This window comes from Dryas octopetala, chromosome 4 (assembly GCF_963921425.1).
Source record: "Dryas octopetala chromosome 4, drDryOcto1.1, whole genome shotgun sequence".
Lineage (NCBI taxonomy): Eukaryota > Viridiplantae > Streptophyta > Magnoliopsida > Rosales > Rosaceae > Dryas > Dryas octopetala.
The window spans coordinates 18002792-18015390 of NC_141369.1; the positions used below are offsets into that span (position 1 = coordinate 18002792).

The following is a 12599-nucleotide window of genomic DNA, read 5'->3' on the forward strand; positions in this document are numbered from 1 at the left end:
TGTCCTTAATATTATGGACATTAAATAGTAGCATGATAGTGAAAGGCAAGTAAAGTAATAGTATCATTTTGTTTGTAAATCACCGGCCTAGTGATCTACATGAGCAGGGTCGGTCTGAGGACTTTAGGAGGCCTTAGGTAAAATTAAAAATTAAGACCCTTTTTGAATAAAAAAAATTAATAACAAGTAATTTCTAACTTGATAATCCTAAAATTAGCGAAAGAAATTGAATAAATAGCACTAATTTGAATTAGTTAAGTACACACAACTATTCTATCAACATATTTAATTAAATATTACAAAATGGTAAGAGGTCTTTTTTTTATTAAGACAGTGGATCCAATTTTGCAATAAGATAAGAGGATCCAATTTCTAAACGAATATCTGACAAAAAAGAATATTTAATTAAATTAGTTTTCAGTTTATTAATTTAAAAATAAATAAATGGTAAGAGTGAGTAAGACATATTTGTTTTTTTTTTTAAGTCAATAAATCGAATTTTGCAATAAGATAAGAGACCCAAATTAATTGCAATAGGAGGCCCTGGAGTAGATTGGGCCCCAGCCCGCCTAGCCTCAAGGTCGGGCCTGTACATGAGGCATGCATCAACTGATAATCTTTTTTTTTTTTTTTACTGATAATCTTTTTTTTTTTGGCCAAGTTTTTTACTGATAATCTTTAATTGTTTAGGATGGGTTCAAAATTTGATTGTCTCCAATATAACAAAAAAAACAAAAAAACAAATTTTATAATACTTTTTCAAGCATATATAATATGTAATATGCATTTTTCAAGGACTTTTGACAAAAAAAAAAAAAAAAAGATTATATATGTGTTATAACTATAAGATCATTTTTCAAAACCCACGTTAAACATGTTGATTTTCTAAAGGTTGTCGTTTACTTGATCAAACATTAATTATTGAGAGAGATATGCATGTCTATCAATAAGCATTGGAACATGTTACGATCTTGAAACACACATGATGTGTATATTCTGCAAACAGTGATGGACCATTTTACTTAGCACATATGGACTAATTACTTGATTAAACCAATGAAAAATTTCAAGCTTGATTTGAAAAAACAATGAATTCAGCTTGAAGATCAGATCATGATATCTGGGAAGAAGGGCTGCAAGATAAACAGATCATCCCATAGCCCTCAATTTGGTGAAGTACTTGAAGTTAATTTTCATGTTCATGATTTCCGGCCCTATTTAATTTCTTCATATTTGATCACCCTTTTCATAATAATGTACTTAAGCAAATTCAATATATGAGAGAATGGTACCTTGGCACACAATACCCTTTTGATCTAGTACGTGCAACTTGGACATTAAAGCTGCCCTTACCAAAACAATGAAGAGTCCAATATTGCTGACAAAATTTGGGGGTTGGCCGCCTAATTAAGGGTGTCATTGCAATTGTTGCTGCTCCAAAGCCTTTCATAGTGTCAGAGTAGTTTTACTCATGTGTTGGCCGAGTAATTACATATGTTTCACATTATCCAATATGAGTTATTCACATATTCAGCTTATGTGACGCCACACATGCAATTGCATGTGAGAAATGTGGAGTTCTAGTGTTGTCCCATAGTGGAGGTACGCGTTATGTCTCTACATTCATTATTGGATGGCCAAATGATACTTTTGGTCCATGTACTTTCATAAAATTTTCATTTTGGTCATGTTATTTTAATTTTGACAATTTTAGTCATGTACTTCCGATACGATAACAATTAAATTCAAATCGTTAACTTTGTTTAAATTGATGATGGAAAATCCGATGTCTTTGCATGTGAGTGATATTTCAGACATCTTACTCCACCTGGATACTTATATATGTAAGATCATACCTGCCATTGAAAGCAATCAATTTGAAAAAAAAAGAAATTTTAACGTCAAAATTAATATATTAAATAGCGGATATGAGATTAAATAAGCATTTAGATGAACTAATTAAAATGTTCAAAATGCCACTTATGTGCGAAGCACGTACTTCACGTGAGATTTTTCGTCAACAATTTAAACGATATTAACTATTTAGACTTAATTACTAATGTATCAAAAGTAAAAATCGCAAAAAAAAAAAAAAAAGTACAAGATCAAAGTAAAAATTTTGTGAAAGTAAAGGTAACTAAAAATGACATTTGGCCTCATTGGATATTCCAATTTCCCTCAGTCTCCATTTAAGTTTTCCATTTATTATAAATTTATAACAGACTTAAAATGAAAGCGATATATAGGCAAAAATAATTAGGAGAAGTCATACTCAATCATCTCATAATAGATCTAGGCCCGGATACAAATAAATTAGTAACACTGATTCAAACTTCAAAATCATCTCAATCATTATCTGTTTCTGCAATTAAAAAATGCCACAAACAATTCCACTAACTCAGGGCCTTGATTAATTCCTCTTCCTACTTAGCAGTGTTAATTACACTGCATTATATATCTGCTCATGATCATATATATATGATCTTGGTGAGCTGAATCCAAAAGTGAACCACAAAAAGAGTACTAATTAAATAAAAATAGTATATATATGATCTCATGACTAGTAGTTAAAGCGCAAATATTTTTGCGTGACGAGATTTAGGGATTGGCAGATCATGTTGTTGGCGAGAGTCGCTGCAACAATTTTGACTTCTATAAGATGCTATCATTTGCTTGGTAGAAACCTCTAATTCTCGCATCTCATCTATAAAAATCTGCCTGTTTCGGCACTCTATGCTGCAAAATCCTAAATCACCTCTGCATAAATTCACACTAATAATTAATTAAATCATATATATATATATAATGGACGAGCTTTAAATTTAGACTGAATTTTATTCAACGAAATGTCTCACAGCGTTCTTCAAATACTGTTTGAAGGTTGTGAAACATCCCATTAAACGAAATTCCGTTTTTATAAAGTACTTAAAAATCTAAATTAATGAAGTTGGAATGTCATGAATTCATAATTAAGTTGTTATAAGTACCTGTACATGTAGACCTCTTTATCAAGGCTTAATCCCTTGTTGCATAAGTGGCATGTTTTTAGGAAGCAATTAGATCTGTGGGTTGTTGTGGGTAGTCTTTGCCTCAGTCTGAGTGCAGATTTCACAACTATATTTGACTTCTTCCCTTGTGTTGAGATCTGTGTAAGGATTCTCAACCCAACAGCACCCACTGATGGTATTGATGATAAGCCCTTCATAGGACTAGTAGTAGTAGTGGTAGTACTGCCTGCATGGCCAGTACCATAGCCACCATAGCTGGTTTTATCACTCATATATATTGCTCTGCTTTTTCAGTACTAGGCTACTCGCTGCAGGGTCAATCAATTTGAACTTTGAGGGTCTCCTCCTCACTTGGAAAGCTTTAATTAAGAACAAGAAGAATAGAAAATGGATGAGGGTTTTGTGAAGTTTAGTTCAGGCTTGGCCATGGATATTTAAAAGCGCCTTAATTTGTCCACATACAGACATATATTAGCACATGGAGAAGCACGTGGTGCAATTTGGTTGTCCTATACCACCTTTAATTACCGCATCTTATTCCTGTGTGCAGGGTTAAAAGTTAAAACAAGTTGAAAACACAATAAAAAATAAAAAGTGGTCAGCTTTGATGAGACTGAACCCACCATTTCCATTTTCCCAGCCATTGGTTTTGTAACTTTCTTTGCTCCTACGGTCCTACCAGAGAATGAGACTAGCCATGAGAGGAACCTTTTGCTTGGTCCAACATGAAAAACGTGATTATAATTGTGAAATTAAATATGTGGATATCTGCATGCCACCAATCTTTAATTCTTAATTATTTCCATCACATTCCTTGTCCCCCATTATCGGGAAGATATTATTCCACTCACAATACTGTTGGCATTAAATCATTCAAATTTGTATCATCATCATCATCATCTTCAAATATGATGATGAATAAGCAGACGAAATTGTCAAAAGTGCTCATTTAGCTTATGTTGTAGTGTTTGTAAATATATATATATATATATATACATATACATATTCGATTTGGTGAAGATTAGTGAACATATAAACGTGCTGCCGAACAAATGGTTCGGAGAAGATTTTTTAAAACAGTGCTTTCTCCGCCTGGTTTTGAGGGTATAGGCCAAATAGTTCACCTCATTCCCTCGTAGGGTATAAAATAACTTTTGTGGAGGCGTTATATTAGAATTTAGCTCTGGGATTTTGGGCGTATAGAATGATCTTTGTGGAGGCGTTATGTCAGGGTTTAATTATGAGATTTTAGGCGGAACTCAAAATTCCAGAGTTAAACTATAACATAAACACTGACAAACCAGGTCGAGCTTGCGAACGTGCGATGGACCTATATATATATTTACAGATTCGATCAGATGTGCACCAACGAACATGTGTACATATCACCGAGACGATGTTTTTATAAATGCAGTGCGCGCTTGATGCTGCTTCCTCAGTCGAGTTTTGAGGGTAAACCCTCATCTTTTCACCTAATCGATCCCCTCCTAGGCTATAGAATGAACTTGGTAAAAACATTACGTTAGGATTTAATTTCGAGATTTTGAACAGCGTTGAGCTCTCAATAACTACAAAATTTTGCACTATCAAGCTCTCAGCATCATATGCGAATGTCAGCACGTTCGCACCAGAATGAGCCTCTATATATATGTATATAGTCTCATAACATATATATAGAAGGACCTTAAACAGTACCAAAAGGAATTAAATAAACCAAACAAAAAGAAAAGCAGAATCCCTGCTAAATTAAATCATTGGTTTGATTTCCCCCCTCCTAAGGTCTACTCTTTACTTTTTACTAATGCTCTTGGTACTCTCTGTCCTAGAGCTGTAGTTGTTTAGGTTTTTATTTTGGGCTTCGGCTCCTCTTGTACCCAAAAAAAAAAGAAAAAAAAAAAGAAAAGCATTATCCCAAAAATGTGCTTCCTCTATATATGATATATCCACCTAATTAAAAAAATAAGGTTTCCTAATTATAAAATAAAAGCAAAAATAGACAAAGAGCACATTATTAATAGAATATGATATAGGCTTCTTAATTAACTAATTATATATAGAGATAATTAGGCTTGGGTCTTTTAGAAAAACAGTTTTTAAATGGAAATCGGAGGTGTTTTAAAATTTATATAAAAAAAATCTTTTTAATTCATAATAAAGTTCTTTAATTTATAAGAAATTTTTTTTAATTCATACTAAAGTCTTTTTAATTTATAAGAAAATTCTTTTAATTCATAATAAAGTCTTCCCCCGATTTGAAGGGTATTTTCCCTCCTAAGATGTAGAGTGAGATTTGTAGAGGCCACGTGTTAGGTTATAACTCCTGAATTTTGGGTGGAGCCTAAAATTCCGAAGTTAAAATTTAACATAAAACCGTCAAAAAAGAAAAATAAAAGGACTTGATTAAAAACCCTAAATCACTACTGGTCTTAATCTAAGAAAGACTCATAAAATGGACTGGATTCTAAAGTCTCCCTTATATATATATATATATATATATATATATGTTTCTCAATAAGGAGGGGTGTCTCACTGTCTCCTTTTATATATCTAATAGACACAACCTAGCTATAAGAAACAATATGATAACTAGGTTGTGTATATCCATTTGATGGTGGGTGCATATTATAACTTCGATCCATTTAATTTAATATATAGCCGCATGCAACCATATATTCATGGAACTGTAAAGTCATATACATGTCCTAATTTATATATATATCCTTTAATTCCATGAGACCATTTTCATTTACATGACAATTAAGTTGAAAAGTACTTTACAAAAATATTGGAGGATTTGCTGATGAGCACTTTTTGAAGTAGCAAAGCTAGCCATGCATGTGCATCCATTAGTACTGAGTATTTCAAGGACAGATAGATCTCATGTGCACAAAGAAAATCTTCTAAGATATTCCTAGTTTTTAACCTCACCATTCGAGCACCTTTCATTTTTTGATTGTTTAAGGTACAATATTCAGAAAAAGTGACAATAATATGTATCATACCATACTTCAAAATTTCGATCTCCGGCCACAGGTGTAGCTCACATGCATTGTCGCTCCATATATATATATATATATATATATATATATATATATATATAATATAGTTACTAGTTCTAGCTAGTTGTGCAAATTGATTATGAAAGTTATATGTTTTACATCGTTGTTGAGCTTGTAGTTCAATTAATTGTTGGGAAAAGCATATACATAGAAAATCAAATTGAAAATACTAGCTAAGTATGGCTACCAAACATTCTCAGATCACTTTGGCATGCATGTCATCGATCTCACTTTATAAATTCCTCTACTGTACATAGCTTTGCATCTCCCATGAGATCAAAAGGTTATAGATAGAAGTAGATATATAGAAGGTGCTGTATGTGAACTCGTACACATGGGCAAATTATAGTTAATTAGTGTGGATTCTAACTAAAAGTGGGATGCATATATGCACTAATGTGTATATGGGGATCAGACCCCACAGAGTTAATTTTTGCAAAGATGCTTCCTTCAGCTTCAATATATACGATATTATTCTATATTAATCTAAAACTTAATTGGATTTCTATATATATTGACAAGATATATATTTATGTTGATAAGATGTTTATCGTCATTCTCTATATTATTCTATATATATTGACAATATATATATCGTCATCAGAAATCGTCATTCTCTACAAGCGTCTAGAACAAGATGAGGCATGCATCTTCCTGTTTTTCTTCCCTTATATTTATGTTTGGGTATTGTATTGAGAATCAATGGCTTTTGCAATTTGTTTAGGAATAATTGACTAGCTGGAAAAGGTAAATTTTGGTACCGTTTTCCAGAATATAAGACCATTTGCCAGTCCTCTACCATTCAATTAAAGCCATGTATGTGTGGAGTGTGGACCAATATTCTAGTATCCTATTGACTATATAATCTTAATTTTTACTACTGATGAGGGTGTGATTAACGAGCTTGAAGATCATTGGTTAATCTCTAGCATCAAATAATAAGACCATATATGCATGGCCCTCTACTATCCAAAGCCATATAAGATGCATGTATGTATGGGATGCATGTAATATATGTTGTTAAATGTTAATTAAGACTAAACTTGCAATACAAGAAAGCATTAAGTATATGATATGAATCTGCCAGTGCAACACCCACCAAGAGGAATAAGATGCATTTAAGTAACTAGTCCTTGTCCCTAAGGAGGGGCAGTGATTCCACATTTAGGATTCAGACTGACGATTTATGCGTATAGAAAATTAGGATTAAATATTAAATATTAATAATTTTTCAGTAAAACAACAATACACTAATTTTTTTTAGTTTAGGTATTAACCTAGAATAAAACATTTTGGATTAGATCACAAATCAGTTTGCTATACAGTTGTGATTGTCGAACAGTCACAGTTGTGACTATCGTTGAAAGTCATAAAAATTCAAAATTTATAAGAGTTTAATACTTTTGATTTAGGTTTGGGTATGAAGTCATATAACCTAGAGACTAAACATTAAAGTTTAAGCCTTGCAAACATTGAAAAAACAACAAATCAATAAAAATGTTGTGATTGTTAAAACAGTCGTACCAGCTTGGTAGAACTATGTTTTTTAAAGTTAGTACTTAAATTAAAGTTTAGTATCCAAACTAAAATGACATAAATATTTTGGTAGTTAAAATGAAATAACATTGAAATTTGATACATAAAAGTCAACCGGACCTTTATGCATATGGCCCATTGAACACTCATTTTATTCTCGCAGGGGAATTTAGTAAATTACAATGCAGAAAATGTTGGGTATATCCGTATATATATAATTAAGAATAAAATATATTTTCCATACGATAAAATTAAAATAACTCACATCATGTGATTAGATAGTGGCAGGTATGTATGCGGGTTTTCAAAACCTTCTCAAATTCGAATTCCACCACTATTACAATTTGCCACTCTTTGCCTATATATTATCCTTCATCCTCATAAACCCTACACCTATATGTCTATATACTCATATCGGCCCATCTCCCAATCCCTATCAAACGTGCCCAAACCTATACAAATCTCTATTACCTCTAAACTCCAATCATGTCTAAGCTTCCTATAAACCCTTTTCTCGTTCTCAGGTTGGTATACATATTTTGTTCTTTTTTACACACAAATTAATTAATATATGTATGAGTTATCATTTTATTAATCATCATGTATAGTTGGTATCTTTCTTTTCATTTTCTCAATTGTTCTTATAATATAATGTGTTTAATTAATTAATTAGTGCGTGCAGCAGGCGATGGTATAAGGTTGCAGCAGAGAGTGGTAGTACTGTAAGAGTGCAGCCGGCAGTGACAATGGCGAGGACGGTGACAAAAGAATCCGGCGGCAGCGTTGTAGCAGATGATCAGCATCAGCATCAAGCTTTTTGGATGAGAGATCCAAAGACAGGCAACTGGATTCCAGAGACTCACTTTGAAGAGGTTGATGTTGCAGACCTCAGGGAGAAGCTCCTCCCCAATAAATACTAACTTATTAGTTAAATATACCATGCTTATATGCATGGGGCCATATATGCACCCATATGGCCGTATGTATAAGGACAGTACTTGGGTTACCCCTTGGGGTACTCCAAGATCACCCCATTCCTCAAATTCCGAATTTGGCAATTTCGGTGCATAATTGGATTCGTTCACTTTTTAGATAACTTATTAAAGATCATCTCTGCAAAAAATCAAATCAATTGAAAATCGTTTAGTTATATATTTATTGCCAAATTAAGTAGAAAAAAACGATGGTTTCCGATTAAAGAGTGATTTTTTACTTTTAATCGACAAAAATTATATAACCAAACAATTTTTGATTGAGTTGATTTTTTGCAGAGATTATCTATAATAGGTGATCTAAAAAGTGAACTGTTCCAATTATGCGCCGACATTACCAAAATTGCAATTTTGGGAGGTGGGGTGACCTTTAGAGGTGACCCAAGTACTGTCCTATGTATAATATATGTGGCATATACACATATATGCTGAGGTTCGCAGTGGACCGATTCGATGACTTTACTTGGAGAAGGAGATCGAATATTACAATAACTCTGAATTTTTTATTATGAAATAACAGAAGGATTCAATACACATTGAATTTCCTCTTAATCCATCTTATTTCTGCAATTACAAATCTTTCATCTTCTTCTTCAATACACATTGAATCACGAAACCATAGAGTAATTGGAGTCCTCACTAGAAGTCTGTGTGGATAAGAGTCCTTGGCAGAGTAGTATCCTAAAATTATAGGACTATTTTTTTTTTGGGTAAGTATGGAGGACTAAGATTAATTAAGGGGAAAAGGAATCTCTTCCTATTAAGATAGGGATTCACGTATATCGCAAGCGCTGACATTACACATTCTGTCTCGAATAATACTGTTTTTTGATATGCCTTGTGCTATGAGGGTGGTGATTTTGGCTCCTACAAAATATGCTAATTACTAACCCTTTGATGGGGATGATTTTTTGGCTCCAATGAAATTTATTTAATCAGATCTGAAAAATACATCTTCACTGTGAATATGTATTCAAATTTGATTTTAAAATTTTAGATTTGCTCAATTAATTAAAATTTTTCATTTCTGTGTTATGAGCATTTTAATAGGTAGAAATACAAAATCCAACAATTATAACAAGATTGGAATTGCAAAAGAAACTAAGTACTACCAAGCGTTTAGAGTAGCTTCTTTCCCTAAGTACTACCAAGTGATATATGACAAACAATCTAAGCAAAATACAAAATTCTTCCCTAATTTGGGGGGAAAAGAGTTAAAAAGCGACATGTTTCTATCTGAGAGAAAAAAAAGTGCATATTCATAGATGGTTACAAGTACAGCTGAATAAGCTCATCGCTGACTACGGATGGAGTGAGTACACCCAAATCTGTGAAGAGTAGAGTAAGATACTGAGGAGGAGTATAATCGCGGGCAGACCTTTCAACCTCAACCTTTGATGGAATGGGTACCCCAAAATCAATGGGGCGTAATGCAGGGGCCATGTCTTTCTGGTCCAATGGATAAAGACGAGCAAACTGGAACACAACAGATCAAACATGTAACGTTTTGCGGAACCAATGAACAAACATTGATGTGTGGAACTACAAATGCCTAAAGGGAAAATTGCTATTCCTACTCTTAAATCTTATAGAAACTCTTACTCTTTGACATGGCTGCTTATATGACATGTGGATATAATGCTGCCAAATAGTAAGCCACATGTGCCAGGTATGGAGCAAAAGAATTGTGAAATTTTTTTGTAGGTGTTTGCTAAAACATGTGCTAAATGCAAGAAACTCATTACCCTGGCTATAGGTAGTTTACCTAAATGATACAACATTAATTCCTTCACTAGATGTAGAACGCATTATAACGTACCTTGTAGCTTTCCGCAGCCACATAAACTGGTTTGTTCATGCTGTGTGCCACCAGTGCAATTTGATATGTTCCCATCATATTGATAATACCTCCACTTTCAACAACTCCATCTGCCCCAACAAATACCATGTTAACCTCATCCATTGTATATGCCACGGCAGAGTCTATTAGGAGCTTCACAGGAACATCAAGCTTGGCCAGCTCATTGGATAACCGTAACCCTGTTCTGTCTGGTCTTCCCTCTGCAGTTTACAGCATAAAAAATTAATCATATGGCAGACAAATAAAGCAGAACCAAACATGAGGAAAATATTTCAAACTAATCCTTTTTTCTTTGCCTGAATACTCATACTAACCATTACTTACAAATAACTTGAATAACAAGAACATAATACACAACATACATTAACAACAACCTTCCTAGCTATCTACTGTGGTGATGTAAAGAGAAAAAAAAAACAGATTAAAAATCCGAAATCTGAATATTCCATATACAAGATGCCAAGAAGATGGGGATTCTGGTTTTGTGTTGTTAAATCTGTCTTAATCCAGTTTATATACACTAACATAATGGACTGCATGACAAAGAAGAGAACCTGTGCAGAAAACTCGGAAGTGTTTCTTGTTCTGTGCTGCAGTCTTCAGTACTTCTAAGACAACTCTAGAGAAACCATGAACCAAGATGGTGCAACCATCAAATATAAAGTCTTGACTAAGCACAGAAATGATTCTGCGTGCCTGCAGTATAAGAAAAGCGTGACTGAATAACTGGAAGATAACACAGTAGTTAAAGCTAACTCAAAAGAGCTGTTATTAGGCCATGTACCTTAGTAGATATCTCCCCAAACTTTTCCGCACGTTCAATCAAACGAGACTTGGCTGAGTTGAAATCCTCATACTCTAAAGCCGAAGTTCGAGTAACATATCGCATGAACAGGTCGCATCCAGCAGTCAAAGAAATAGAGGTCGTGTCCCATGACTGAAGCACATGAAGGGTAAATCACATTAATTTAGATTTCTATATGTAAACTTAATGAAGTTTATAACTTGACCTCTCCTGCTATGCTGTAACTTGATTTAGCAAGAGAATACATCATGGCAACTAGATTAATTCCCCAAATTAAGTTTAAACAGTAATAAAGTTGGCAATACCAATCCAAGAATGAAAAACCCAATCCAGAAAACAGAGAAGTAAGTTTAGTAAATCATCCATGATCAATGAGAAAACAAAATGAAACTAAATAGTGAAGTTCACATGTACATTGATCGCTTACTTATTTCAGAGAATCAAATCATAATGCCCAAACATTAGAGTTTTTTTGTTCCAATTTCAAGCGCCCAAAATGCTTTGTAATTAAGGCTCCACAGTGTTCATGGGGATATCTTCAGAAAGACCAAATTCTGATTCTTACATATATACACACTTGTTCCCAAACTGAAAAAATTTCCCAAAAAATTGACCTAATCACAGAAACTAGTTTCCAGAGAAACAAACAGAGCATAGCATAGGGCTGAAAAAGCAACTCACTTTAAGAGAGTCAGAGGCCTTCTTGAGCTCAATTTCGAGCTCCATCATAGTAGTGGCCTCACTGGACCGGATGACAGACGCCAAGGCCCGAATGGCCGCCACGGCCTCCGCCAAATCGGGCTGCTTCCGCCAGTTGTTGAACTCCTCGATGACGCTGAAGGGCTTGCCGGAATCGGAATCAGAAGCAGACTTGGAGTTGGCATCAGCCTCAGTTTCGATTGGGCCTTGGTCATCGGGGTTGCGGCCCACGGCGGCCTGGGCCTGGGCCAGCCAGTCGCTGGTGACGACGCCGTGGTGGGCCGCCCGCGTCTGGTAGTAGGCGGAGATCTTGACATTAGGGCTTTGGACAGCGTCGGCCATGGACGGGGACTGTGGTGGCGGGGAGGCGAGAGTCAGGGACTCGGGTTTGGTGGCCGATGCGGCGTCGTTTTGTTGTTTGTCGAGAATGAACGAGGCTGATCTCCTCCACATTAAAACGTACGTGGCTCGTCACTTTCTCGGGAAAATATAAGAGAAAATAAAAGGCGAATGCGAATTTGCCGTTAACTGTCGTGATTAAAATATTCCGATCAGTGTGTTTAAGCACTTAAGCTGACTAGCTGAGGGTAATATCGTATTATGGTGATGTTATCATGTCGTGTTGTACAAAACGACGCA

At 34.5% G+C, this 12599-nt stretch overlaps 2 protein-coding genes across 2 annotated transcripts; both read right to left on the minus strand.

The window, feature by feature from the left end:
* Positions 1-2170: 2170 nt before the first annotated feature.
* Positions 2171-3420, minus strand: LOC147287587 (FCS-Like Zinc finger 17-like). Its single transcript, XM_086242152.1, has 2 exons — positions 2988-3420; positions 2171-2757 (listed from the first exon to the last, which is right to left on the minus strand). Exons 1-2 carry the CDS (start codon positions 3278-3280, stop codon positions 2568-2570), a joined length of 483 nt encoding a protein of 160 aa, XP_086098278.1. The 5' UTR covers positions 3281-3420; the 3' UTR covers positions 2171-2567.
* Positions 3421-9652: 6232 nt separating this feature from the next.
* Positions 9653-12496, minus strand: LOC147287588 (translation initiation factor eIF-2B subunit alpha). Its single transcript, XM_086239797.1, has 5 exons — positions 11943-12496; positions 11241-11393; positions 11011-11152; positions 10415-10656; positions 9653-10071 (listed from the first exon to the last, which is right to left on the minus strand). Exons 1-5 carry the CDS (start codon positions 12411-12413, stop codon positions 9865-9867), a joined length of 1215 nt encoding a protein of 404 aa, XP_086095923.1. The 5' UTR covers positions 12414-12496; the 3' UTR covers positions 9653-9864.
* Between the last annotated feature and the right edge of the window lie 103 nt (positions 12497-12599).

Excerpts from the sequence above, each read along its gene's own strand:
- LOC147287587 (XM_086242152.1), bottom strand. The coding sequence starts at position 3,280 with ATGAGTGATAAAACCAGCTATGGTGGCTATGGTACTGGCCATGCAGGC. Across the intron at positions 2,758-2,987 it reads AAAGAGGTCTACATGTACAG|AGGTGATTTAGGATTTTGCA; the intron begins GTACTTATAACA and ends GAATTTATGCAG.
- LOC147287588 (XM_086239797.1), bottom strand. The coding sequence starts at position 12,413 with ATGTGGAGGAGATCAGCCTCGTTCATTCTCGACAAACAACAAAACGAC. Across the intron at positions 11,153-11,240 it reads TTGGGGAGATATCTACTAAG|GCACGCAGAATCATTTCTGT; the intron begins GTACATGGCCTA and ends CTTATACTGCAG. Across the intron at positions 10,657-11,010 it reads CTTCCGAGTTTTCTGCACAG|AGGGAAGACCAGACAGAACA; the intron begins GTTCTCTTCTTT and ends TGTAAACTGCAG.